The sequence below is a fragment of the Coregonus clupeaformis genome, unplaced genomic scaffold, assembly GCF_020615455.1.
Source record: "Coregonus clupeaformis isolate EN_2021a unplaced genomic scaffold, ASM2061545v1 scaf0837, whole genome shotgun sequence".
Classification (NCBI taxonomy): Eukaryota; Metazoa; Chordata; class Actinopteri; order Salmoniformes; family Salmonidae; genus Coregonus; species Coregonus clupeaformis.
The window spans coordinates 88,200-110,679 of record NW_025534292.1 but is presented as its reverse complement, the minus strand read 5'-3'; the positions used below and the strand labels follow the sequence as shown (position 1 = coordinate 110,679).

The 22,480-nt window shown below is 42.6% G+C and overlaps 1 protein-coding gene and 2 long non-coding RNA genes across 5 annotated transcripts; all 3 read right to left on the bottom strand.

The window, feature by feature from the left end:
- Window positions 1-221: 221 nt before the first annotated feature.
- LOC121583263 (neuronal acetylcholine receptor subunit alpha-5-like) lies at window positions 222-17,434 on the bottom strand. Of its 3 annotated transcripts, none has more exons than XM_041899446.2 (8): window positions 17,244-17,434; window positions 16,695-16,861; window positions 12,862-13,013; window positions 12,068-12,112; window positions 9,295-9,404; window positions 1,877-2,054; window positions 979-1,710; window positions 222-669 (listed from the first exon to the last, which is right to left on the bottom strand). In XM_041899446.2, the coding sequence occupies exons 2-8, from the start codon at window positions 16,771-16,773 to the stop codon at window positions 511-513; spliced, it is 1,455 nt and encodes a 484-aa protein (XP_041755380.2). In that variant the 5' UTR covers window positions 16,774-16,861; window positions 17,244-17,434; the 3' UTR covers window positions 222-510. The 3 variants fall into 3 exon arrangements, with proteins under 3 accessions (XP_041755380.2, XP_041755381.2, XP_041755382.1); XM_041899447.2 differs by having other exon boundaries at window positions 12,937-13,013; XM_041899448.2 differs by lacking the exons at window positions 12,068-12,112; window positions 12,862-13,013; window positions 16,695-16,861; window positions 17,244-17,434 and adding an exon at window positions 10,419-10,979.
- A 933-nt stretch (window positions 17,435-18,367) lies between these two features.
- On the bottom strand, window positions 18,368-19,368 carry LOC121583265. Its single transcript, XR_006003481.2, has 3 exons — window positions 19,344-19,368; window positions 19,167-19,219; window positions 18,368-18,760 (listed from the first exon to the last, which is right to left on the bottom strand). It is a non-coding gene; the product is annotated as an uncharacterized LOC121583265 (long non-coding RNA).
- A 1,251-nt stretch (window positions 19,369-20,619) lies between these two features.
- LOC121583612 lies at window positions 20,620-21,368 on the bottom strand. The gene is made up of 3 exons (XR_006003543.1): window positions 21,287-21,368; window positions 20,752-20,776; window positions 20,620-20,655 (listed from the first exon to the last, which is right to left on the bottom strand). It is a non-coding gene; the product is annotated as an uncharacterized LOC121583612 (long non-coding RNA).
- Window positions 21,369-22,480: the final 1,112 nt, after the last annotated feature.

Sequence of the window (22,480 nt, the reverse complement as noted above, 5' to 3'; positions counted from 1 at the left end):
ATTATTAGCTAGTCTCATGTGGCCAGCCTTCCAAAATCCTGTTTCGTTAACTTTGAGAAGCCTGTTTTTCCGAGGCTAATTATTGGCCTAGTTTATATATAGAGTGCATGTCAAACTTTATTTGTCATGTCAAACAAGGACACATGATGACTTGAACATGCATTCTTGCAGTTAAAGGATAATACTGTTTTATACTTAACCAAGAAAGACAGTAACCTGGATAATTGTATTCATTGATGTACTTTACTTTGTGAGATATGCCTATAGGGAGGTATCCTCCTTTCAGAATATAAAACAATTGTATATTAATTTAATCTATCAACAGATACAGCAATGTAGAGACAATAATCCCTCATTCATATAAACAAATCAAGAATCATGATGGAACTAGAATCCATTGCAATTATAACTGGTCTCCCACACCCACATGTGAGTAAGTGTCTCTGCCTCTGCACTGACTGTAGTGTCTCTGAATTTGGTGTGCTCAGTGCACTTAGTCTCAGCTTAGTCTTATCCGCTGCTGCCTGCATGGTTGGGGACGATGATGTTGGCCCATTTGTAGATGACAGGGATGAAGAGTAGAGCAGAGCCCAGAACTGAGACCAGGAGGAAGGTCCACAGGAACACACGGTCCAGAACCTGAGCCACAAACTTCCAGTCCTGCACCACCTGGAGAGAGAGACCAAACATGCCCTTCAGACTCCAACACATGACCTCGTTGACACAGGGTGGGAGGGCTTTGCACACAGAGGTGCAGTTGCGTGTGACAATCAGAGGATGGAGACAAATATACAGTATGGAGAAGATGAATATATAGAAAGAATTACAATAAGACTTCAAAAACCTAAATTCAGTACTTTAGGATTGATTTTGAATTGTGTTCAAATCATAACAAACAAACACAATATTCTCTCATGCCAACTTTGGCATTTATACTGCAGGGGCAGATTGATTCTCTGTAACTCTATGGGATCTTACCTCTCTGACCTCGTTCTCCTTGACCACATGCATGGTGATGTAGCGGATAGAGTCCAAAGCAGCCTGCAGGTTATTCCTAGAGGAGAGATGAGGGGTGGACTCTGGTGAAGAGCCCTTCATAATGCCCCCAACTGCCCCCTCTCGCCCTGCCAGTCCTGCACACTCTCTCCCTGCCAGTCCTGCCCTGGCCCCGCCAGGGTTAGCATAGCGGTCCACATGGCTGTGCATACACAGCAGCTTGGGCAGCCTGTGCAGGAAGATACGGCGCACCCAGGGCGCCATGCCATGGTGCGTGGACGAGGAGCGGTGGTGGATGTTGATGGCGAAGACGGTGATGACGATGGAGAGCGTGACAAAGATCATGGTGAACACCAGGTACTCCCCGATCAGAGGGATGACCTTGGAGGAGGACGGAATGATCTCCTCGATCACGAGAAGGAAGACGGTGAGGGACACCAGCACAGAGGTGCACAGGGAGATCTTCTCCCCGCCATTGGAGGGAAGGTAGAAGACCAGGATGGTGAGGAAGGAAAGGCCAATACAGGGGATAATGAGGAACAGGGTGTAGAAGAGCGGCAGTCTACGGATTATAAAGGAGTAGGTGATGAAGGGGAAGTAGCAGGATCCGTCCATCCTCAGACCACGGCTACCTGTCGCTTTCACTATCTCCCATTCACCATTATCAAAGTAGTCCCTCTTGTCCACATGGAAGTCCTCCAGGAGGATGTCAACCTGTTGAGTAAATATAAGGTTAGAAAAGACTAAACATCAACAGACGTATCTCCCCTTTAACTCCCTAAAGTATAAACAAGAGATTCACGCATTTCTGACATCAGTTAAAGACTGTATGGTCATTAATATACTGTAGACTGTTTCACAATGCTGTGTAGGCTACAACCTGTGAGCCATCATAGGTCCAGGAGCCAAACTTCATGGAGCAGTTCTGCAGGTCAAAGGGGAAGAAGGTGACATCGATGATGCAGGCTGACTTGTAGTTAGCGGGCTGTGTCCAGGTGATGGTGCCATCGTACTTGACCACAGCCTTGGTGACAGAGCCCTCAAAACGTCCATCGGCACTGTTAGAGGAAAAGATAAACATCTGTTTTTCTTCTACAGGTTTGAATCAGGATTTGCTTGACGTGTTGGATTAATTGAATCTGTGCTGTTCAAAATATAGTCTACAGTGAGGGAAAAAAGTATTTGATTCCCTGCTGATTTTGTATGTTTGCCCACTGACAAAGAAATTATCAGTCTATAATTTTAATGGTAGGTTTATTTGAACAGTGAGAGACAGAATAACAACAAAAAAATCCAGAAAAACGCATGTCAAAAATGTTATAAATTGATTTGCATTTTAATGAGGGAAATAAGTATTTGACCCCCTCTCAATCAGAAAGATTTCTGGCTCCCAGGTGTCTTTTATACAGGTAACGAGCTGAGATTAGGAGCACACTCTTAAAGGGAGTGCTCCTAATCTCAGCTTGTTACCTGTATAAAAGACACCTGTCCACAGAAGCAATCAATCAATCAGATTCCAAACTCTCCACCATGGCCAAGACCAAAGAGCTCTCCAAGGATGTCAGGGACAAGATTGTAGATCTACACAAGGCTGGAATTGGCTACAAGACCATCGCCAAGCAAAAGAACTGTCAATCTCCCTCGGCCTGGGGCTCCATGCAAGATCTCACCTCGTGGAGTTGCAATGGTCATGAGAACGGTGAGGAATCAGCCCAGAACTACACGGGAGGATCTTGTCAATGATCTCAAGGCAGCTGGGACCATAGTCACCAAGAAAACAATTGGTAACACACTACGCCGTGAAGGACTGAAATCCTGCAGCACCCACAAGGTCCCCCTGCTCAAGAAAGCACATATACAGGCCTGTCTGAAGTTTACCAATGAACATCTGAATGATTCAGAGGAGAACTGGGTGAAAGTGTTGTGGTCAGATGAGACCAAAATCGAGCTCTTTGCCATCAACTCAACTCACCGTGTTTGGAGGAGGAGGAGGAATGCTGCCTATGACCCCAAGAACAACATCCCCACCGTCAAACATGGAGGTGGAAACGTTATGCTTTGGGGGTGTTTTTCTGCTAAGGGGACAGGACAACTTCACCGCATCAAAGGGACGATGGACGGGGCCATGTACCGTCAAATCTTGGGTGAGAACCTCCTTCCCTCAGCCAGGGCATTGAAAATGGGTCGTGGATGGGTATTCCAGCATGACAATGACCCAAAACACACGGCCAAGGCAACAAATGAGTGGCTCAAGAAGAAGCACATTAAGGTCCTGGAGTGGCCTAGCCAGTCTCCAGACCTTAATCCCTTAGAAAATCTGTGGAGGGAGCTGAAGGTTCGAGTTGCCAATCGTCAGCCTCGAAACCTTAATGACTTGGAGAAGATCTGCAAAGAGGAGTGGGACAAAATCCCTCCTGGGATGTGTGCAAACCTGGTGGCCAACTACAAGAAACATCTGACCTCTGTGATTGCCAACAAGGGTTTTGCCACCAAGTACTAAGTCATGTTTTGCAGAGGGGTCAAATACTTATTTCCCTCATTAAAATGCAAATAAATGTATAACATTTTTGACATGCGTTTTTCTGGATTTTTTTGTTGTTATTCTGTCTCTCACTGTTCAAATAAACCTACCATTAGAATTATAGACTGATCATGTCTTTTGTCAGTGGGCAAACGTACAAAATCAGCAGGGGATCAAATACTTTTTTCCCTCACTGTATGCTGTGTGGGGTTGCAAAGCTACCAGTAATTTTCCAAAGTTACCGGAATCTTCAGTAATTTTGGTAATTAACAGAAAATATATGACAATCTATCGTAACTTTGGTAATTTATACTTGAAAACATTTATTTTTAATGAATATATCGTATTTATTTATTATATATGTGTCCATATTGTCCATGAGTTTCAAGTAGATAGACCATATGGTTAAGAGAAAATAGCCTAATTAATTAAAAAAGCATTTAATCAACAATGGCATTATTTTCAATTAACTCTGCAACTCTTCCAACTATTTACTTTTTTCACAACTGCCACCAGTTTGACGCCAAAACATTGACAACAAAGACATATTGACATAGTAAACATTTTTGGTTTAGCATCTTATTGAATTATTTCAGATATTTTATGTGATGAGGCCACTGCATTTACACAATTCAGATATTTTTTCATTAATTGGTCTTTTGAACAATCAGATCAACTCCGAAAAAGATCTGATGTGAAAAGATCTGATGTGATTGGTCAAAGAAATCTGAATTGCGCTGCATGTGTAAAAGCAGCCACAGAGGGTCAGATTGTTACAGACACCTGTGATAATCTGAAATACCCAAAAGGGCCACTAGATGTCTGGTGATAGATTACATAAAATCCCTGAAAGATACCAAAATTCTGGTAGTTTACTGGTAAACTTAGAATGTTTCCAGTAATATACAGTGCTTGACTTGGGATGGAACGAGGAGCTGTATTTTTTCCAAGTCGGTCCATTAGACATTATACTATAGAGACCTCTGATTATTCACTGTTAATTGTTTAAACACATTTCAAATCAAATCAAATCAAATCAAATTTTATTGGTCACATGCGCCGAATACAACAGGTGCAGACATTACAGTGAAATGCTTACTTACAGCCCTTAACCAACAGTGCATTTATTTTAAACAAAAAAAGTAAGAATAAAACAACAACAAAAAAGTGTTGAGAAAAAAAAGAGCAGAAGTAAAATAAAGTGACAGTAGGGAGGCTATATATAAAGTAAAATAAAGTGACAGTAGGGAGGCTATATATACAGGGGGGTACAGTTGCATAGTCAATGTGCGGGGGCACAGGCTAGTTGAGGTAGTTGAGGTAATATGTACATGTGGGTAGAGTTAAAGTGACTAAGCATAAATACTTAACAGAGTAGCAGCAGCGTAAAAAGGATGGGGTCAGTGCAAATATTCCGGGTAGCCATGATTAGCTGTTCAGGAGTCTTATGGCTTGGGGGTAGAAGCTGTTGAGAAGTCTTTTGGACCTAGACTTGGCACTCCGGTACCGCTTGCCGTGCGGTAGCAGAGAGAACAGTCTATGACTAGGGTGGCTGGAGTCTTTGACAATTTTGAGGGCCTTCCTCTGACACCGCCTGGTATAGAGGTCCTGGATGGCAGGGAGCTTTGCCCCAGTGATGTACTGGGCCGTACGCACTACCCTCTGTAGTGCCTTGCGGTCAGAGGCCAAGCAGTTGCCATACCAGGCGGTGATGCAACCAGTCAGGATGCTCTCGATGGTGCAGCTGTAGAATTTTTGAGGATCTGAGGACCCATGCCAAATCTTTTTAGTCTCCTGAGGGGGAATAGGCTTTGTCGTGCCCTCTTCACGACTGTCTTGGTGTGTTTGGACCATGATAGTTCGTTGGTGATGTGGACACCAAGGAACTTGAAGCTCTCAACCTGTTCCACTACAGCCCCGTCGATGAGAATGGGGGCGTGCTCAGTCCTCTTTTTTTTCCTGTAGTCCACAATCATTTCCTTTGTCTTGGTCACGTTGAGGGAGAGGTTGTTGTCCTGGCACCACACGGCCAGATCTCTGACCTCCTCCCTATAGGCTGTCTCATCGTTGTCGGTGATCAGGCCTACCACTGTTGTGTCGTCGGCAAACTTAATGATGGTGTTGGAGTCGTGCCTGGCCATGCAGTCATGGGTGAACAGAGAGTACAGGAGGGGACTGAGCACGCACCCCTGAGGGGCCCCCGTGTTGAGGATCAGTGTGGCAGATGTGTTGTTACCTACCCTTACCACCTGGGGGCGGCCCGTCAGGAAGTCCAGGATCCAGTTGCAGAGGGAGGTGTTTAGTCCCAGGATCCTTAGCTTAGTGATGAGCTTAGAGGGCACTATGGTGTTGAATGCTGAGCTGTAGTCAATGAATAGCATTCTCACGTAGGTGTTCCTCTTGTCCAGGTGGGAAAGGGCAGTGTGGAGTGCGATAGAGATTGCATCATCTGTGGATCTGTTGGGGGCGGTATGCAAATTGGAGTGGGTCTAGGGTTTCTGGGATTATGCTGTTGATGTGAGCCATGACCAGTCTTTCAAAGCACTTCATGGCTACAGACGTCAGTGCTACGGGTCGGTAGTCATTTAGGCAGGTTATCTTAGAGTTCTTGGGCACGGGGACTATGGTGGTCTGCTTGAAACATGTTGGTATTACAGACTCAGTCAGGGACATGTTGAAAATGTCAGTGAAGACACTTGCCAGTTGGTCAGCACATGCTCGGAGTACACGTCCTGGTAATCCGTCTGGCCCTGCGGCCTTGTGAATGTTGACCTGCTTAAAAGTCTTACTCACATCGGCTACGGAGAGCGTGATCACATAGTCGTCCGGAGCAGCTGGTGCTCTCATGCATGCTTCAGTGTTGCTTGCCTCGAGCGAGCATAGAAGTGGTTTAGCTCGTCTGGTAGGCTTGTGTCACTGGGCAGCTCGCGGCTGTGCTTCCCTTTGTAGTCTGTAATAGTTTTCAAGCCCTGCCACATCCGACGAGCGTCAGAGCCAGTGTAGTATGATTCAATCTTAGACCTGTATTGACTCTTTGCCTGTTTGATGGTTCGTCGGAGGTCATAGCGGGATTTCTTATAAGCGTCCGGGTTAGAGTCCCGTTCCTTGAAAGCGGCAGCTCTACCCTTTAGCTCAGTGCGGATGTTTCCTGTAATCCATGGCTTCTGGTTGGGGTATGTACGTACGGTCACTGTGGGGACGACATCATCGATGCACTTATTGATGAAGCCAGTGACTGATGTGGTGTACTCCTCAATGATGTCTGAAGAATCCCCGGAACATGTTCCAGTCTGTGCTAGCAAAACAGTCCTGTAGCTTAGCATCTGCGTCATCTGACCACTTTTTTATTAACCGAATCACTGGTGCTTCCTGCTTCAGTTTTTGCTTATAAGCAGGAATCAGGAGGATAGAGTTATGGTCAGATTTGCCAAATGGAGGGCGAGGGAGAGCTTTGTATGCGTCTCTGTGTGTGGAGTAAAGGTGGTCTAGAGTTTTTTCCCCTCTGGTTGCACATTTAACATGCTGGTAGAAATTAGGTAGAACGGATTTAAGTTTCCCTGCATTAAAGTCCCCGGCTACTAGGAGCGCTGCATCTGGATGAGCGTTTTCCTGTTGATTAATGGCCTTGTACAACTCATTCAGTGCAATCTTAATGCCAGCATTGGTTTGTGGTGGTAAATAGACAGCTATGAAAAATATAGATGAAAACTCTCTTGGTAAATAGTGTGGTCTACAGCTTATCATAAGATACTCTACCTCAGGCGAGCAAAACCTCGAGACTTCCTTAGTATTTGATTTTGTGCACCAGCTGTTGTTTACAAATATACACAGACCGCCGCCCCTTGTCTTACCAGAGTCAGACGTTCTGTCCTGCCGATGTAGCGTATAGCCTGCTAGCTGAATGTTGTCATTGTTGTCGTTCAGCCACGACTCCGTGAAACATAAGATATTACAGTTTTTAATGTCCCGTTGGTAGGATAACCGTAATCTTAAATCGTCAATTTTATTCTCAAAAGATTGAACGTTGGCTAATAGGATTGATGGGAGAGGCAGTTTACTCGCACGCCGTCGGATCCTTACAAGGCACCGGATCTGCGTCCACGATATCTCCGTCTCTTCCTCACGCGAATGACGGGGATCTGGGCCTTGTTGGGTGTCTGTAGAATATCCTTCGCGAACGCCTCGTTGAAGAAAAAGTCTTCGTCCAATACGAGGTGAGTAATCGCTGTCCTGATATCCAGAAGCTCTCTTTGGTTATAAGAGACGATGGCAGAAACATTATGTACAAAATAAATTACAAATAACGCGGAAAAACACACATAATAGTACAATTGGTTAGAGGGCTGTAAAACGGCAGCCATCTTCTTCCGGCGCTGTTCAATGGTTCTGGAGAAGTTCCATTACTTCTCCATGACTTTTAGCACCTTTTCATGACTATTATTATAGCCTACATGAAAAAGTAAGCATTATTGACACTGGAAAGCTGCTGTGTCTGATTCCATGTAGACCTACCACCTCCTGCCGTTTTGCCCTTGATCAAGGTACTTAGCCCCCCACATAGAGATGCACTGTTAGTCACATGTTATCATGATCAAGGCACATAGCCCCCCACATAGAGATGCACTGTTAGTCACATGTTGTCAATATGTGGTCAACCCTCCATCTGGAGAGCTCCTGGGTGTGCAGGCTTGGCTTTTCAACATTACAACCAAATGCTTTTGTCTTTATAAAATTATTCCCTCATTCAATAAGTCAGGGATCAAATGGATAAGGTAGTCTACTTCAAAGCAAGGTATCTAACTAGACATGTTTATATATATGGCTAAAATATTCATGTTCAGGGGAGATCTATGCACAGCAAGTTATTTGTCAATTAGGCTATTCTTAGAATATTTTTTAACGTTGTCGCAATTACATGGCTACTGTTTAATAGAGGGGAATCCCAGCTTTCTAAAGGTGCACATTTATTTAGGCTCTACAGTGCCCGTGGAAAGGCAACAATGAAATTAATGCTTAGTTTGTTTGTTAACTAGCGAGATAACTGCTACAAGTTATATTTTGAATTGGTGATCTAGTTAGTCTGTAATTATTTTATACCTGCTGCTGAAATGTCGCACTCTCTTTCCTCCGGCAACGGCCCACTCGCACTGGCACACACGCAGCACCACAGACATGCGCTAAAGGGTCATTCCCATAATGGCTGATATGTAGTTTTTTAATTGATTGACTATATTTAAAAGTGTGCTTTCATGAATTACATTTACAACAATTATTAAACTAATTTCCATAAATGTTCATGACCTTACAAACCCTAATTTGACAATTTGTAAGAGGCATCATGCCATTCCGGCTGGCACGTTTTCAATCTGCGCAATCTCGAACAGCCTATACTGTCACTCACAGATTCAGAGACTGAGTGCAAATTAACTTGAACAAAACAGAATTAGGAAATGAATGCCCACTCGCCATTGCTATTCAATGAAGATGCCAACTTCATTCTGCTTTGATCAAACTTTTTTGCCTTGGTGTGTGAGTCTGGGCCAACAAAAGGCTACATTGTTTTTATATAGGGGCTGGTACCTAATTCCCAACAAATTTGAAGTGCTGGTAAGGCGTGCTAGTATGGCGTTCCGGACAGCTACGGCCCAAGTCAAGACTAGTAATATACCCTCCATTTGCAACCCTAATGCGGAGATTATAGTGCTCAGAAAGCTTTAGTTCAATATCAGTGCCATCTTTTGCTCTAAACTGTTGGCAGTGATGGGCATGGTACATACTTGTCATAGAGCACAATGTCTGGGATCCAGATGGAGTCTGACGGGACTCTGATGGTAGTGATGCCCAGGTAGTCATCAAGGTTCCAGCGTAGCTTCATGTCCAACCATTCCTAAACAGGAGAGCAAGAGAGGGATGAGTCACCTTCACCATCTTTCATTAATGGTCATCTCTTTTTACAAGACTGTTGCTGGAGCACACCATAAATTACTTTTCTCCTCCTGAGAGAAAATTGATTCCACTACTCTATACACTGAGTGTACAAAACATTATGAACACCTGCTCTTTCCATGACATAGACCAGGGTTCTTCAAAGTTTTTCACATTCAACAGTTTCCTATGTGTATCAAGAATGGTCCACCACTTAAAGGACATCCAGCCAACTTGACACAACTGTGGGAAGCATTGGAGTCAACATGGGCCAGCATCCCTGTGGAACACTTTCGACACCTTGTAGAGTCCATGCCCCGACGAATTGAGGCTGTTTTGAGGGCAAAAAGGGGTGCAACTCAATATTAGGAAGGCATTCTTAATGTTTTGTACACTCATTGTTCACTAGTAGTAGCAGGGTCGGGGTCAATTCCATTTCAACAAAGTCAATTCAAGATTGAAACTGAAATTCAAATTTTTTACTCATAGAGAAGCATAAAGTAGAATTGGAATTAGATTTGGAATTTCCGTTTACTTCCTAAATTGACTGAATTGAAATGGAATTGACACCAACCCTGGTAGTGAGAATAGTAGAGCCAATGATGGATTTCTCTATTCCGCTTTGAGTTACTATTGCTGTACAACTTCATATTACAATCTTTCTGTGTTCTCAGTGCTAACAGTCCTTTAGCAGATGCTCTTATCCAGAGCGACTTACATTAGTGCATTCATCTTAAGACAGTTAGGTGAAACAACAACGGGGGTGTAATTTGCATCGACACATGGTGGATATAAACATTTATGGTCTAATAAAGTAGATAGTGGGAGAGAAGCACTGACGTGGACAGAGCCATATTTTCAACCTTATCTCCTCATTCACCGCTGATGAATAGATGTGGCCATGTTAGCTATTGCTCTCCGTCCTCTGATTTGCATCGAGTTGTTTGTCATTGTGGCAGACTAGGGAGAGGCTGACCTGCAGACCCTGGTCTGGAGGGATGATTCCCTGGCTGTAGAGAACAGATGCAGTCAGAGGATATGAATGAAGCTGTCAGGGTGGCTGGGGGCTAGGCAGGCTGCTGGGGGGCGAGAGCTGCAAAGGGGGTGGCTCGTGTGGGCACAAGGGAAGGTGGAGGAGGGTGGGGAGAAATTAAGATGTGAGCTCATCGTGAAATGCCATAAGAACAAGGGGACATGCAGGGGGACGGGAGGTTGATTGTTACTCTAAATGCCATGTTGCCTTTGTTGGTCTAGCTGACGCTGCTGTAGAGCAGGGGTTCCCAACCTTTTTTGGTTACTGTACTCCCAAATGAATTTTGCTCCGCCTGGAGTACCCCTGAAGTACCCGCTTATGAGCATTTTACCAGTAACCCTATGGACTTATGAGTCTTTTCAAATACCCCCTCTGGATAGGCCAAGTATCCCCAGGGGTCCTAGTACCCCTGGTTGGGAACCACTGCTGTAGAGTGTTGTGAATTATACAACGGCTGGGTCTAATCCTTGACACTGATTGGTTAAAACTGCATTCCAGCCGATGTCTATTCCACAAGTTACCACCGGCTAAAGCCATGACATTGAAATGCCTATTTACACTGTTCCATCTCACTGCGCAATCCACTGTCTCATCAGCCCAGCCAGACAATTTATAAACTTGACCTCCACTGTAAAAAGCATCTAGACATTATCTTTTAGACTAGCAATTGGTTTTCAATAGTGGAGATTTGTATAAACCTTGCTGTCTGTCTATCTGACATTTGTAACACTGTTTCAATATTGAAATTTGATCTCCAGCTATCCCATAGTAATGAACTTGTAGGGGTCGCGAGTCGGGACAAGACAGACAGGCAGGCAGCTTTTCTCAGCCAGTCGAAATCATGAATCAGCATAATTTGTATGGATTTATACTGTACAAAGAAATGTCAATAGAAAACAGGTAAACGAAATCAAGTGCAGCTAGTTTGCAGTCTTTCCAGCTTCAGTTTGAAGTGATTCTGTTAGCTGTGTTGTTGGCTAGCTCCTCTGAACAACAGTGTCCTGACGAGAGAGCACATTTTCTATGGCAGGTGAAATCGCACATCATTAGCTCATTGTTATGGATGTATCCAAATAAATGTCACTAGAAAACAGCTTAAACAAATGCAGATGTAGCTACTTTGTTGTTATTCTGGCTGCACTGTTTGACGTGACTGTAAATTAGCCATAGTTGGCTAACTAGCAAGCAAGAACGTTGACAGCCAGTATGGCAATATAACATTTAGAACGATACAGAACAAAAATATTTAAATACTGTGTCACATCTCTGGGAACCGAACCGATAGAACGTAACAACCCTTGATTTGTTTCGGGCCTATATCTTGTGTAAGGATGAAATAGTATGAATAAATGTATCAAAATAACGTTTTTAATGAAAATATGTAAGTCATTATTTAAATATGGTAACCCATTGTATAATAGTGATAATGCCCTCGAAGCCTGTGTATGGAGGATATATTGGCATGGTTTGCCAGCCCTCGACTTCGTCTCGGGCCTAACAACACCCGTACCAATATATCCTCCAAACACCAGCTTCTCAGGCATTATCACTTAAATATACTATGCCCCCCCCAAATATGTTTAAGATCTTGCCTGTTTCATCCACACATTGGTTGTCATCAGCTGGTTCTTCTCGTCCTGTAATGGAGAGACCATACTGTAAAGGTTTTATCAGTACCTTTGTGTTGTTATACTGTCAGTATGTGTGTAAATGTGGTACAGAGCAAACAACATAATGTAAATTAGCCTAAATATATGTATAGTGATATATTCTTTGCAGTGGTGTAATGTACTTAAATAAAACATACTTTAAACTACTTAAGTTGTTTTTGGGGTATCTGTACTTTACTGTTTATATTTTTGATTACTTTTACTTTTACTTCACTACATTCCTAAAGAAAATAATGTACTTTTTACTCCATATATTTTCCATGACACCCAAAATTAATCGTTACATGTTGAATGCTTAGCAGGACAGGAAAATGGTCTAATTCACACACTTACAAGAGAACATCCCTGGTCATCCCTAATGCCTCTGATCTGGCAGCCTCACTAAACACATATGCTTCATTTGTTAAGGATGTCTGAGTGTTGGAGTGTGCCTGGCTATCCGTACATTTAAAAAACAAGAAAATGGTGTCGTCTGGTTTGCTTAATATAAGGAATTTGAAATTATTTATACTTTTTCTTTTGATACTTAAGTATATTTTAAACCAAATACTTTTAGACTTTTACTCAAGTAGTATTTTACTGGGTTACTTTCACTTTTACTTGTGTCATTTTCTATAAAGGTATCTTAATAAAGTCCAGCTTGCATTGACAAACATCAAAATAATCATCAGGAAAACACAAATCACAATATACCATAATAATCATATTTTTCTCACCACGTCCACTAGCTGGGAGATGGCCAGTCCAAATCTGACCCGTACTGTGCCGTTGAGGTATTCTACAGGCCTCACCCATTTCTGGTAGTTTCTGAAGAGGTTCTTGAACAGTTTGTCCTCTGTCTTGGCATAGGAGGACAGTTTGTGGATTCCTATAGAGGCAGGGAAACATCACATTAGCCTTCCTTAAGCTGCATCATGTCAGCGACGTGTTAACAGGGGATATTATCCTGGTAACAACTGATGGCCCATGTTCAGCCCAGCTAAAGCACATTGACGATGATTCATAGTCCCTGGCTCCTGGCACTTTGTCAATAACCCCATCAATCTCCAGTTTAACATGCAGGAAATCACCCCAGCGCTCTCAGCAACATGACAATCACATCTCTGGTCCCTGTTTACCCCCAGACCAGGACCAGGCATTCACTATCTAGAGAGGAAGAAAGCTCACTGTCACTTTGTCAAGGCAACATAGTCAATGCCTTTTATTGATGATTTGGTGTTTTCCATTGCTCATGAAAGGAGACAAAGGTCAAGTGTGTCCTTCCTGTTAGAATTCTCTGCAAACTAGTATGTTTGATCAGATATGTTGGTGTTTACAACAGAAGTGTTATTTTATTTACAAGGAGGATTTTTGAATAATATGTTTTATTGTATTTTTCCCTCAAATGTATCCTCCTCTTCCTCCCTGGACGAGACTACTCTGCTGGCAATACAGAGTGGTGCTTCATCCCAAGTAGGCCTATAAACAATCTAACAGTGATTAAAGGTTAGAGTCACTTGGCTGGGGTTCAGGCAACAAAAGGCTGTCCAAACCTTCAAAAGCTGATGAAGGTTTTGCACAGAATAAACTAAAGATAGCAGCCAGGGTTGCATTTGTGCTCCAATTTACTCCGTAATTGATGACTCACTGTCAGCGGGTTGCATAGACATGGAGAGATTAAATTTGACTCCATTGTTCAATGTGTGTGATGCCACCACCAGTGTCAAGTGGGAAGGCTTTAATAGTGTAGGCTGCCAGTCTGCCTCCCTCCATCATCCAACACCAATGCATTTCTTCCTATCAGCTCTGTTTTATTTGGTCTCTCTCTCTGTAAATACTCAGTCAGTCATCCCCCGCTCTGTTCTAATTTAATTTGACTCAGTGTGTTTTCTATCTGGATTATGAGGAACGAAGCCCCAATGAGTTTTACTCTCCATAACTTCATTACAGATGGGTCTGATGTTGTGACTGTGGTTGATGGATACCTCATTGTATCAGTGCATCAGCTGGCCTCTGTGGCATGCTGGTATCCATGGCAGCCTGGTGTTGTAGGCCCCTAGGGGGGTTGATGATGGAGAAAAGGGCTGGAGGATGGAACCTTAGATAGAGGAGGCTTTTTATGTGTGAAGGACACAGTGAGGTCTTTGTGCCCCTTAAGGGCTAGCTGGGTTTTTAGAGAGAGAGAGAGACCGGAGGTGCACCTTCCATATTAAAGACATCAGCTGTCACTCTAGTCTACATACAACTGCTGACTGGGAGGAAAATCTGGAGTTAGCCTCTGTAAATGCAGAATTAAGCACCAGCAATTTTCAGGATGAATTTATTATATTCAGCACTTTAGTTCAAACGAAGGATGTAAGGTTGCTGTATTATTGTTGGAAACAGGTCTCCAGCGCAGGGAGAAAATGAAGAAGTATCAATTAAATTCTTGAGGGACACAATGCTCTTAAATCATTCCCCACATGCTTATGGGCTTATTTTATGTGTGTTCAATATGGATGTACATTTACCTGAAGATGACAGGCCCATGGCGGGGCTGACTACAGTTAACACCCCAGTGTCATCCTCAGGCTCAGGATCAATAGCAGCATTCTTAGACCTCCTCAGTCAATATCACTGTGATTAGCAGATTCATCATCCTTAGACTTTCTCTCTCTCATGCTCGGCACAACTTCATGCAGAAGATTCTGCTGCATGTCTGGCTTCTCTGGGAGATTCTGAACACTACCCTTTGTGAAAAACAATATAAATATGATCCAACAATGTGTCATATAACACCTACAGTACAACCATCACACCATCATCAATTGTAAGTAGTAACTTAGTAACTAGCTAAGTAAATAAGGTATGTATGCATTTAATTGAGTAAATACAACTCGTGCAAAATCTCTTCTGCAGTTGGCTCTGATGTCCTCCATTAGACCAACACCAGCAATCATGCTGAGAACCACAGGACACTATTAATTTAAACTGAGCAAAGATATCCATATCAAATCAGAGGGGAAGAGTCTGCACAACTGGAAAATCCTCACAGAGCAAGGGCATCATAGTTGCTTCATTAGATTTTTGTAATGGAGCAACAATTCAGCATGAATTGTCATGATTGAATGGTAAACACAATCTGAAGACCACTTCCCAACCCTTTACGATATCTGTAATCCAGTGTATAGATTGTGTTAGAAATGCTCAATAGGTGTATCTACAATTAGTGTAACCTGAGTGTGTAGCCAGTCAGGCATTACTCCAGTCTATCTCTCCAGAGGATCCCTGGCTGTGTACTGTATTGATGAAAGATATGAATATTTTATTTGTCATCTTGAAGATCTGGGGTTTTACAAAAACACCCCAAGAGATGGCAGATTAAAATATGTGATCTTACACATCTCCTATCCCTCCTCTGCAGTCCACACAGCCCATGTCATTAAACACAGCCCGCTAACGAAGGACAGAATTTCATATGAGGAGCTCCATTAAATGTTTCCATTTTAGCTATTTAGCAGACGCTCTTATCCAAAATAATTTACAGTCAGCGACTCAAAGTCAGTGCAAGAATCAATCCTGTTTTTGCACAGGCTGGCTGGCAGGGAGGAGGCAGACGTGGAACTATCTGGACTGTCCAGCTTATATTTCTGCTATTGACTGGACAGTTATTAGAACTCTGAGGTTCTTTACCCAAATGGTTAATAGAGACATTTCTTCCCTTATTCAGCTCATCTCCTCTCCCAGCTGAACAGAAGGTCACCAACCACAGGAAATTACTGCACTATGCCAGACAGGGCTGCATATCATTGATACTTAATTAACTGAGAGCAGGAAACCAAACCACTCACCTTCATAACAAATGTTGGCAAAGTCTCTGAGACCATACACTTTGATTACAAATCTACTTAAAAGGGAAATTAGGTCTGGATAAATTGAGTGGTCATACTGACATTACTCAGCCCATCTGTTAATGATCATCCCTCATAAGTTCCTCTTTTAATGTAATATTAAAGTCTCAGCTGGCGTAGCTCTTCACTATATCCCATCCTCAACTGGTGTAGCCTCTTCACTATCTCCCATCCTCAGCTGGTGTAGCCTCTTCACTATCTCCCATCCTCAACTGGTGTAGCCTCTTCACTATCTCCCATCCTCAGCTGGTGTAGCCTCTTCACTATCTCCCATCCTCAGCTGGTGTAGCCTCTTCACTATCTCTCATCCCCAACTGGTGTAGCCTCTTCACTATCTCCCATCCTCAGCTGGTGTAGCCTCTTCACTATCTCTCATCCCCAACTGGTGTAGCCTCTTCACTATCTCCCATTCTCAGATGGCGTAGCCTCTTCACTATCTCCCATCCTCAGCTGACGTAGCCTCTTCACTATCTCCCATCCTCAGCTGACGTAGCCTCTTCACTATCACCCATCCTCAGATTTTCCATCTGCCCTCCCGCTCATCTCCTTCTCATCCTGTCCCAGTAGATTATCCAAGTTGTGCAGAGTGGGCATCTGTCAGTCTGATAACGTCTTTGATGGCCCATCACTCTGAGAGTGTCTTCCATGTCCTCCACTGTGGTACTGTAGGGAGAACTTACCCAGGGAGTGACACAGGTGGCAGAAGCAGTATGACAGCAGCAGGATTAGAGTGGTGGCCGCTGGCCCAGCTCTCAGCATGATATCAGAGGGGGCTCCAGATCCACACAGCCAGGGAGCAGTCCCTTAGGCAACCATGACTACAACACAGCTGGAGCCTATGAAAACACTGCAATATAATCACAACAGTGCACAAACAGAGGAAGTTATGGGACATCAGTATAGATACCTTACATGTACACACAAACATGAATACAGACACATACTGCATACACACACATTTCATCTTACACATTACACACACACACATACACGTGTACATACACATTACACTCACCTGCTTGGATGTAGTGAACACACACAAACCTATCCACATTATGATCACAAACACACATACTGTGCATATAAGATCTGCATCCTCTCTTCCTATCATCCACTCAACACACAATCTATCCTAGATGCAGCGTGAGAGTCCAGACAGTGTGTCGACAGACAGACAGGCAGCACTACTCTCTAGTATTCATCCACTCCATGCAGCCCTGCTCCCCTACCTCAGCTCAGACAGACGATGCTTCAGTCCCTTGCTGCTGCCTCTAAATGAACGGTAGCACACTCTCTCCTCCTTTTCCTCCTCCTCCTCAACCTCCTCCAGAAAGCCAGCCCCTCTCTCTCCCAGAAGAGTCTGATCCCTAATCATACAAGGGAGCTTCCCCAACAGCACACTGCCTGCAGCCTGTAACCTATCCACAGCCAACTGTCTACACTGCAAGCCCTGCCCCAGCAGCTCTACCTACAATGATCCAGCACACTGCTATTGTTCTCTCTCGTTCTCTCTCCATAGACAGTGGCTAGCAGCGAGGCTGCCTCAGCCATACGTCTTACTAAGGTAGCTTCAGACTGTTGCTTCAGGTTAATGGCAGGGTTAATAGGGGTGGAGGAGCATGTGTGTATCTGTATGTGTGTGCTGAGAGCTTGCCTAATATACAGCATTCATACCCCTGATACTAGCTGGAGCACCTGTGGGATGAGAAGATTTAGATTTTGAGATGTTATTTTGTGAACGTGTGTGTGCGTATGTGTGTGAGCCAAATAACTCCATCATGTCTATGATGCATTGTCTCACATCAGATAGCCCGACGGCCGTCTCCACTGATGGGTTGAGGGACGAGCGCCGCGTAAGAGTGACGCCATCTGGCGTGAGACATTGGTCTATGATGATGATGCCTTGTGAGAGTGACAGCAAATGGAAAATGCTGGAAGGGAAAAATCTATCTCTTCTGCCTAGCCCCTGGGTCATGGTGCGTGTGGAGAAATGGTAATATGGTGCAGCCAGACACCCACTCCTTTCCTCCTCTCCCCTCCTCTCCCCCTCTTCTGGGAGACATGATAATGGTGGCTTGTCTATTACTCAGCCCTGTCTCCCTCTCCCATTAGACTGAGCTTGCTATGGAAACACTGTAACTACATTAGCCTGCAACATACTCTCCTTTGTCCACATCGCTTTCTCTATGTGTGTCTCAGTCTTGTCTTATTGACTTGACTTGACTTGACTTATTCTTTGTGTCTTAGTTCATTGGTATTTTCATGTTGGCAGAACAAACCTGTGGAAAACATTGGCTAACACTTTGTTTGAATTTATAATGTTTTTATTCAAGCTTGGTTTGTTTTTATTGAATGAAAGGTTGAATAATGTCATGTACATCTTTGCTAGGCTCAAAGAAAGCACACAGACTGTAGACTGCATCAAATGCAGAGGAAAAAGTTCAAAACCAAAGCAGTATTTAAAAAACGAATCGACACAATAAACGTGCACCTAGCTGTACAGTATTAATATCCCCTCTTCTACCAAAAGGGCAGATAAACCACATGTTCTGTCGTGTCATTTCAAATGTCATATACTACTGTATAGCACTACTGTATTTGTAATGACAAAGTATACAGTATCATGGTGTCCTCTCTGTTTATTTTTTCAGCAGACAGTAGACAGGGTCCCGTTTTTCTTTTTCCTTCTTTGTTTTGGTCACTTTGGCATAGATGTCAGTTTCACCCTGCTGTTCTGGTCTTTCCACTGAGGGGAGAGGTTGGGAGATTTAGTCAAACATGTTGGATACTGTATGTAGAGAAAGTTATCAGAGTGTTCTGAGAATGAAGTGTCTGTGCAAAACCAAATCATTACAGTTAAGTGTATCTTTATATAAATATACCTTAGACACACTGTGGTTTGAGTTGTGTGTTATGTTATGAGTCGTTGCTCACGTTGCCTTCCTCTGTCTGCAGGCCTGTTGGTCTCTGTGTGCATGTGGTTAAAAATTCATCAACCTGTGTAGTATGTGGTTACGTGTAATGTTCAGGGCTGCCTCTACGTCAGTTTAACAGACAACAAATAAAAATAGGTATCATGTGAACCTACCTTTGTAACCCATCAGACAGTACATGTACATATATTATTTTACTTTTTATTTTTTAGTACCCACCTCTAGTTATTACACTGTACAGTGCCTCATCTCCTGGACGATCAGTTGGAGAGCTACAGAAACAGAAAATGTACTTCAAACTCATAAATTTAAATATGTAATTAGAGAAATATCAACAATAAGCCTCATACATTTCCTTGATACTGAAGGAAGAGTAAGAGCAGGATTCAGACTTACTGATGAACATCCGATCCCATGCCTGCTGGGAATGAAACAGAGATCAGTTCTATGTATTGTAAAGGCTAAGGGACTCCAGAAAAGAGAGGAACAACTATGACATTGCATACATACCTGACACACATTCTGAGCCCAAGGGCTCAGGACTCCTTCTGTTTAAGGGAAATATTACAGGCATATATAATTTATCATTTGTTATATATCATTTATCATTTATGCATATTGAGTGTGGGAAATGCACTTTACAAATTAAATATTATTATTATTATTTGTGTCATATCTTGTGTTATTTACTGGTATAGGATTTCGAAATAATGTAGTAGTTACTTGTCACGTCTACTCCCGCTCTCCCTCTCCGGTGCTCGAGGTCACCAGTTCACTCATCATTACACACACCTGCCACCATCGTTAAGCGCACCTGCGCTTAATTATGGGACTCCATCACGTCATTGATTACCTCCCCTATATCTGTCACTCCCTCAGGTTCATTCCCCAGTCAGCATTGATGTTATGTTTCTCATGTCCAGACGCAGGTCTTGTTTTGTTCTATGTTTATTTATTATTACACCCTGTACTTACTTCTCATCTCCCAGCGTCTGCGTTACAGTTACTAAAATGTCTTACCTTTGTCGCCCTGATGATTTCAGTCCTGTATTAGAAATAATGTTTTTTAATAGTCAGATACAGTATATCACAAACCAAGGGCTTTCTCTGCTAGGTTATTATTAATAATGTAATGATTAGACAAACTGTACCTCTCCAGTCACCTATCATGGAATAGGCTCCTTCATCACCATCAAGGGGGACCTCACTACTGAACAGACAAGACATTGACACCATTGTAAATAACTTACAGAAGCCATGGAAAAGGGAAATCATGTTAGACTATGAAAGGGTATTGTATGAAAAGTACCCTTAAGGAATGCATACTAAACCTATATGGTAACTTCATTGTTTCATCAAAGATACTGCATATCAGATATTTTCTGGACCAAAATAGGGAAACTAACCCAGGCCTATGACACTTTTATGAAAACTGTACAATCTCAATATTGTGGTGAAATTGCATAATTTTCAATTTTTTAAAAATGCAATTGAAGAGAAACTTACATTACACCAGCTGCGACTAGAACATCCAGCATTAGAAAATCAAAGACAGAAAACATACAGTATAACTTAGTACTTAAAGAACTTCATTAAAAGAAATGAACAATATGTGATGCAAAATATGCTATGTTAAAATATGAACTGATATACTGTACCTGGAACAACTGAGATTAGACTGTAGGTTTGATCCGTATCCTGATTCTCACTAAGGGAAGAGTACAAATATTTTAACCCTGTCTCAACAATGTGGACATTGATAAATCAAGTAGTATTTTGTTTTTATATGGTAGGCTTTCTGTACCTCGGTCGATGGTCACTGCTTATCACTGTAACAGAAAGCAACAGTAAGGAATGACTTAAACCATTATGTTACTATACATAGACACTTAGTTTAACGTCAAGCATCTGTTCACTTTCCCCCACCATGTAACATAGCTAGACATGGGGATTGTAAGGCTGGGATTCAATAATATCTGCATTAGATCCGCGTTATAGCTCGCTTGACATTTAAAGGGAATTTCCGATTGAGCCCTCATCTGCAGCATTTTGTGAATGCGAACTGCTAGTGGACTAATCTACAGTTACAATATATAAACAAATATCTTGCTTAACTTGACTGTTTACAGATTGGTTTATCAAAATTCCAAATTCCACATAGCTTGCTTGACATTAAAAGGGAATTTCCGATTGAGCCATCATCTGCAGCGTTTTGTGAATGCGATCTCCGCGAACGGCGGGGAAAATGCCTTTAAAAGCTGAATTTTCGGCTGTCCAGCGCACTGTGTTAAGAATTTATTCCTGGCCTAAACCAAACAGAGATTGTCAACTTCACTTACTTTGTTTCAGGATCCCCCAGTACCTCCACAGTAACAGCAGTACAGACAGCATCAGAAACAGGAGGACCAAGGCTGCTGCCACTCTTGCTCCCACATTCTTTAGTCCCTCTGTGAAGACCATTGATATATTAGACTCTGGTGTACAGTAGAAGCTGGTGTTTTACTTGATGCTGAGTCTGAGTATATAGCCTCTTTACAAAGCAATATATTGGCTGAAAATGTGTCTGAATGACAAATATTCAAACTGCACTGCAACAAATGGACAAATATACAGTATGGATAGCAATCTTATCATTACAAACATACATTATACACAAATATTGACAGAATCTTACCTTTCCATTCTCCATCAACCTTAAACACTACTAAATTCTCCCCTGTTGACGTCAATTGACTGGGTGTGAGTTTATCTCTGCTGTACACACAGCTGTAGTTGCCTGAGTCTTCTCTTGTAACATCCTTCATGGTGAAAATGGTGTCATCTTCACCTTTCTCCAGCGTCGCAATTCTTATCCCAACTCCATTCTTGCAAAGGTAAACATGAACCTTGTCCAGGCTTCTTGGGATGCCAGTAGTGATACATTTCAAATCTACAGTCCCCCCTTCAGTCACATTAGATGGTCCATCGAGCTTTGCGGGGTAGATCTCTGCATGAAACAAAATACTAAATAAGGGGTGAACCCTAACTTCTACTTAAAAAAATCAAAAGCAGAACATTTGATTTAAGTGGAAGTAAAAATGTGTACCTAAGTGTAAGTTGATTTAGTATTAAGAATGTAATTTGTGGTTTAATAGTATATACTGTATTTTAGCGTCTGAAGAAAAAATACTCAACCACACAACAAATTGATAAATACTGAATGTGCACAGCAATCCACTCACCATTATTTCTAATCATTACAAACATACACACACATTAACAAAAGCTTACCTTCTTCTCCATAGACCTGGATGACTACTATATTCTTGCCTGTTGACTTCACTTGATCCGGTATAAGTTTATCTCTGCAGTACACACAGCTGTAGTTGCCTGAGTCTTCCTTTGTAACATCCTTCATGGTGAAACTGGTGTCATCTTCACCTTTCTCCAGAACCTTCATTTTCATCCCAACTCCATTCTTGCAAAGATAAACATTAACCTTGTCCCAGTGTTGTTCCAGGCCGACAGTGCTACATTTAAAATCTATATTACCC

What these genes read in the sequence shown, in the direction of transcription:
- LOC121583263 (XM_041899446.2), bottom strand. Translation starts at nt 16,773, where the DNA reads ATGCTGAGAGCTGGGCCAGCGGCCACCACTCTAATCCTGCTGCTGTCA. An exon ending in CCAATGTGTGGATGAAACAG is followed by an intron (nt 9,405 to 12,067) that starts GCAAGATCTTAA and finishes TCTCCTGTTTAG; the next exon opens with GAATGGTTGGACATGAAGCT. An exon ending in GGACCTATGATGGCTCACAG is followed by an intron (nt 1,711 to 1,876) that starts GTTGTAGCCTAC and finishes TTTACTCAACAG; the next exon opens with GTTGACATCCTCCTGGAGGA.